This window comes from Bufo bufo, chromosome 1 (genome assembly GCF_905171765.1).
Source record: "Bufo bufo chromosome 1, aBufBuf1.1, whole genome shotgun sequence".
NCBI classification, from domain to species: domain Eukaryota; kingdom Metazoa; phylum Chordata; class Amphibia; order Anura; family Bufonidae; genus Bufo; species Bufo bufo.
Genome location: NC_053389.1, coordinates 613,400,589 through 613,406,588, shown reverse-complemented (window position 1 = coordinate 613,406,588; position 6,000 = coordinate 613,400,589). Strand labels below are relative to the sequence as shown.

The 6,000-nt window shown below is 46.5% G+C and overlaps 1 protein-coding gene across 2 annotated transcripts in view; it reads left to right on the top strand.

The window, feature by feature from the left end:
* The first annotated feature begins 4,499 nt into the window (after positions 1–4,499).
* Positions 4,500–6,000, top strand: part of NPTN (neuroplastin) — a 64,903-nt gene continuing 63,402 nt past the window's right edge. Inside the window, exon 1 of one of the 2 annotated variants that reach the window (XM_040413699.1) lies at positions 4,500–4,769. In XM_040413699.1, the coding sequence (XP_040269633.1) occupies positions 4,667–4,769 (103 nt within the window). In that variant the 5' untranslated portion in view covers positions 4,500–4,666. The remainder of the gene's footprint in view (positions 4,770–6,000) is intronic. The other variant, XM_040413697.1, reaches the window with a different exon arrangement.

Here is a 6,000-nt window from a genome sequence, read left to right as displayed (position 1 = left end):
CTCTAAAATCGTAGCTTTATATCAATACGGGTTAGGTCTGTCGATATAATAAAATACGTTGCAAATATGCGGCTAAAAAAAGGGGAGGAACATAGACAGGTGCTCGATGTAGAGGCACCCTATTAGTGTTACGTTACCCGTTCTGCTGCTGTGTTATTTGCCGGCCTTGCTCTACCTGCCCGTGACATGGTGTCCCACTTGGGCGGGAGCGGCCGCTTAGAGTTTGAAAAAAAGCGTGGGTATCGATGCAAGTCTTCCAATTGATGCGAATCTTCGAAATGATGCGTTCTTTGAAAAGATTGATGAGTGTCCTATTTCCAAGTACTGTGTTTGCGATCTGAAGGGTGGCGATGCTGCAGGGTACCAGACGCGTTTCGAAGCACAATGCTTCTTCCTCAGTGGCCTGCAGCAAAGTGATATTTCCTGGCTTTTAAAGGGAGAGGTGCTTCACCCCGGGGGGGGAGGGGCGTTTTCCAATTAGTAAAAAATAAAGGGGAGTGACCGTGAAAACATGGAGTGGATGCTGCAGTTGTTTGCAGGGTGTGGTTGCCCATGTTTTTGTACATTCATTTGTAGGTGTGTTACTGGTTTTGTCATTTTCTCAGTGTGTGGTATGTGCCAATATGGCAGGGGGTGAGCAATTGTGTATTCAACGGATATTCGATGGAATTGTCATATCCATCATAAATGATTTGAGACATGTGCGGTATTGGTGCGTTATCTGGTGAATGTGCGAATTTTTTATTTATTTTTTGTGTGATTTTTGGTAATGTGCGATTTCTTCTTTTCTTCTTGATAAGTGGGGGTACGGGATGGATGGTGGTATTTTCCAGGTGCTAAATGAGAAATATGGTGATAAGAGTTTTTGGAAGAATTTCTTGGGATAAAAAACTTCTTGAAAAATATTCTCAAAATATTTTTTTATATTAAATTCTTGGGTAGAGATGGTGGTGTTGGGGGACTGTTACTTTCCTTATATCTGTCAAGTTAGTATGATCTTTATATATGTTATATGATATGTGTGGAGCCGTGTTCATGATCCTATTCATATATTTTCTCTATTTATTTTGTTACAATATTTTCTGAAGGGATGTCTACATGAGAAATGTAAGGAGATAGGATAGCTATGTGGGTATATCCCGCTCCACAGCTTCCACTCAGTCCTGGACACAGCGTGAGTTCGGCTGGTTTCATGTTACACACTCCCTGGGCTGTGTGGGTTAGGTCAGGTGACCTCGCTGACCAACCTTGGCTCTTCTGCAGGTACTAAAGTGGCTCAGCCCCCTTCCCAGATGCCTCAGTGTCAATGTCCTTGAGTTTGCTGGTTCCTGATACTCTTGTGTGCTCCTGATTCATACTTCGTTCCTGGACTCTGCTTATCGACTGCTCGCTTTGACTCTCCTGTTGCCGACCCGGATTGCCTGACCTGTACCTATGCCCCCTTCCCTGACCTATTGCCTGTCTGACCACGTCTCTGTCTTATCCTTTGATCTTGCACCGTTGCTCCTGGTGCGTCTCTGCCCACCTGACTACACTTGTACTTCTGGCACCTTCTCAGGTATCTCCTGGTCCGCCCGGACCAGCTGCCACTGACTTGGGGATTGCTCTGGAGTAGCTCCTGGCAACTACCCTAACGGCTCAAGTCTATCCTCACCACCAGAGGCTCTACTAGTGAAAACCAAATTGTTGCTTAGACACGCCCCTCCAGAGTATAGCCAGTCAGTGGTACAGTGGGTTCACACCCGCTGATTCATGACATCCTCATACCGCTCTGTAGACCGAAATATAAAAAAGTTATTGTTGTCAGAATATGGCAATGCAGAAAAATGCTGATTTTTTTTTTCAAAGGTTATTATTTTTTTAAGTAATAAAACAAAAGAAACTACAAGTATGGCATTGACACATTCATATTGAGCTACAGAATAAGGATGTCAGGCCATTTATGGCGCACGGTGAACGCTGTGATGTCAAAAGCCCCAAAACCTTGGCGGAATTCTTTTTTTATTTTTATTTTGCCACACAGAATTTTTTCCCGCTTTCCAATACAAGAAATGGCGGCATTAAAAAATGCATTGTGTCCCGCAGAAAATAATCCCTCATATAGCAATGTGAACGCAATAATAAAAAAGTTATTGGAACGTGGGGAGTAGCGTTGAGTGAAGCGAGCTTTGGATGCTTCATCTGAAGTAGCTTTGTTCAAAACTTCAAAATAATACTGTTAGAATGTATGGGCTACAATGAGACGAAGTAAGTTATCTGCTAAATCGCGCATGTCTTCTTTGAATAACTTTGGAAGTTCATTTTTAAAGTGGAAAACTACTTTAAAACTTGAAACCAAGTCAGAACCGAAGCCAAGTTCGGCCGACTTTGCGAATAACTGACTTTGGCTCATCGGAGCCTGTAATTCTAATAACTGGTGTGAGTACCGTAGATGTAGCGGGAGGATCAGGAGTTGGGCCACGGTACTGATAGTGGTTCTGTCAAGCCAGGTACAACCCTAGTAGTGAGCGGAAGTTCTCCCAGCCGGGAGAGCGGTCAGGCTGTGTTCCATAGACGGGAAAAACCAGGGGCATCCGGATTAGTAAGTACCGTAGAAAACACTCAGCTAGCTGGGTATGAAAAGGGATCGCGCTGCACTGGGAACTCAGTATAAAAGGATTTTATTAAAGGGGTATTCCCATCAAATACAATGGTGGCATATTGCTAAGATATGCCCCCATTGTCTGATAGCTGTGGGGCCCACCGCTGGGACCTGCACCTACAAAGAGAACGGAGCGGGGTGAGCCGTGGCTGGAGGACCCCGGGTTTCCCGGGGTCCGTCCACCTCCAAGCGCTGCTCCCATACAAGTGAATGGGAGCGCACTGTGCAGCCCCCTGCTCCCATTAATTTCTATGGGGCAGACAGAAAAATCCGAGCCAGCGCTCGGCTATTTTCAGCAGCCCCATTGAAATGACTGTGCTCCATTCATTTCCCTGCTCCGTTCTCGTTGTAGGATGTCATTTTTACTGCATGGTGAATGCCATAAAAATTAAACCCAAAAAACAATAGCAGGGTAGCTGCTTTCTGATATTATTTATTTATTTTTACAGAGCTAAGGCTACTTTCACATTAGCGTTAGGATTGATCTGTACTAACGCTTGCATACGTGTGTTGCGGGAAGTCTGCCCTAGCCCCATTCACTATAATGGGGACCGGCGGAGATGCGGCCGCAGCACGTCAAACATGCCGAGAGGTAGTCGGACAAATACCGCAGCATGCCGGAACAGCCTGCTGGACAAACCTAATGCTAGTGTGAAAGTAGACCTGATATTTTAATAGTGCAGGTTGTTACAGATGCAGCAATAACACATGTGCAATTTTTTTACATTTAATTTTCAATAATAAAAGGGCTTTTCTTTTCGAAAACAATTTTTTTTTACACTTTTTATTTTAGCCCCACTAGGAGACTTGAACTTGTGATACCCTCATCGCCGGTACAATGCACTACAATAGATACTGTATCCATTGTACTAGTCAGATTTACACTGACACTTTGCCTGTTAGATCAGAGCCTAGTAGGCTTCCGTACATGGCCTCCTGCTGCCTTACCAACCATTGGCTCTACACAATTGCATCGTGGGGGGAAGCAATAGGGTGCCAAGGGAGCCCCCTCCCTCTGTAGAGCACTTACATTTCTAATGGGTTAAACAGCCAGGATCTGAGTTATCTCTGATCCTGACCATTATGGAAGGAGCTTACTGTCTGTCACAGCCAAGCCCCTGCAGTGATCAGAGAGCTCCTGTGCCCGCCCGATCTCTCCACCATATATGTACGGCTTTATGTGGGGACTCATAATACGGTGGATGTCAGGAAAGGGTTAAAGCAGTGTGCTACTGTATACAATCCAGCCATAACAGCATGTACCTGCACAGTTACGTCTGGAAGTGCTGGTCTCCTTTGTTTTTTGCAGAGCAGCATATTTTCTTAGTCTAGAAATGCTGCGACCAGCTAGCCGCCATTAGTCTGTGAGAACGTATGTCTTTCGCTACTTACATGGGGCTTCTTTTACCTAAACTGTCTAAGCAGCCAATCACAGTAAAGTTTTCATTTTGCCAAATCATGTGAAGAGATGAAAGCTGATTTCCAAATGGTTGTTATGGGCAACAGGGACAGTTTTTTTTTCCTGCTCCAGGTTTGGGGGGGATAGCCTGTGGTGAGTTAAATGCATTATATTCTGGCTGCGGTATTCTATTTAACATCTTGCTCCATAGATTTGACGAGATTTTTTTTCGTATTTCTCAAAAAACACATAAAATGCCAAATGACAAAATCCGAAAAAGCAGGCATTTTTATGCCATTCTAAAAATAAAAAAAAAACACCTCTGCCAAGGCTACCCACACTATGCCCAATGTGTGCATTTTCCAGAGCCGGTGTCACATGACTGGAGAACGCCGCGGGTCACACACCACAGCAGACTGCGGGCAGGCAGTGGGGCGGGGCTCTTCCGGCGGCGGCCTGACGCATCGAGCTCCTCCTCCTTTGGCTGTCCACAGACGAGCGGCGGCTCTCGCGAGACTCAGGTGCTCGCTGCGGGAAGAGACCGAGGGGAAGCTGCGGATACCGGACCTCAGGCCCGAGAGACTGGACACTGAGCCCATCGGCTGTGTCTCCCTCTCTGTGCGCACATGGACCGCTGCGACCTTCGCCCTCTGCCTGCAGCCCTCATCTTAGGGCTGATACTAGTTACCGGCGGCCTTCTCCCGGGACTGGCCGACGGCGCTCAGAACGGTAAGCGGAGAACCCAGCGAGAAGGTCGAGGCTGACAGGGGAAGGGGCGGCGGGCGTGTTGTAAACTACATGGTAGCACATAGGCGCTAGACCGGGCGGAGGCTGCAGGCAGTCAGCTGTCATGTTTAGTGCAGCAGGATCTCTGCTCTCCAGCAGGCGACATGACTAGGTGCATGTATGATGTCACTGTGGCTTTCCTGTGCCTGCTCTTGATCTGTATCATGTCTTCATTGTAACATGTTTCATGTAATGCCCAAGTGTAAGAGGTTTACTGTTCTTTGTCAAAACCAAGGGTGTGTTACCATTACACCGCAGTACAAGTGAGGACGCCTTCACATGGACTGTCATAGGGTGTGTGTGTCTATTGATTCCTAGACGGGTGCTTTATAGCCTCAGCAATGCTAATCCAGTGAACCCCCCACCACCTGGCATCTACAGGGTGCCCTGCTCTTGGTAAAATGATCTTTTAGCTCTTCCTTCCTAGGTGGATCACAAGAAATAAAGATCAAATATTGATGTGTTTACAAACCTGATGCATGGCAGGAATTATTTATCACCTCCAGCCCCTGGGTAAACGGGTCACTGGGTTTTTCCATCAGGTGGCTTGCTGAGGCTGGTTGTAGACCTGAAGTATGTATTTCAGAGAAAAGATACAACGATCCATCCGGTTTTCAGCACCGAATGTATATTGCTAGGCGAGGTCATGTTTAGGGTCCATTCACACGTCCGTAGAATGGGTCCACATCCGTTCCGCAAACTGCGGAACGGGTGCAAACCCATTCATTCTCTATGGGGCAGGAATGGATGCAGACAGCACACAGTGTGCTGCCCGCATTTTTGGAGCGTGCCCCCCACCTTCCGGTCTGCGGCTCAGGAAAAAAAATAGAACATGTCCTTTTCTTGTCCGCAATTGCAGACAAGAATAGGCGGTTTTATGGGGGTGCCGGCCGGGTGTATTGCGGATCCGCAATAGGCTACAGACGTGTGAATGGACCCTTATGGGTACAGATTGTCCTGTTTTAGGACCAGTTTTTGAAGCGACATTTGGATTTTCTTGGCATATGAGGTCAAACTTCTACACGTTGCAATTTTTGGTGTCCTTTATCAAACTGGTGTTGCACATAGCAACCAATCAGATTCCACCTTTCATTTGCCAAAGGAGCTGTCAAAAATGAAAAGTGGAATCTGATGGGTTGCTATGGGCAACTAAGCCAGTTTTATTGTACACCAG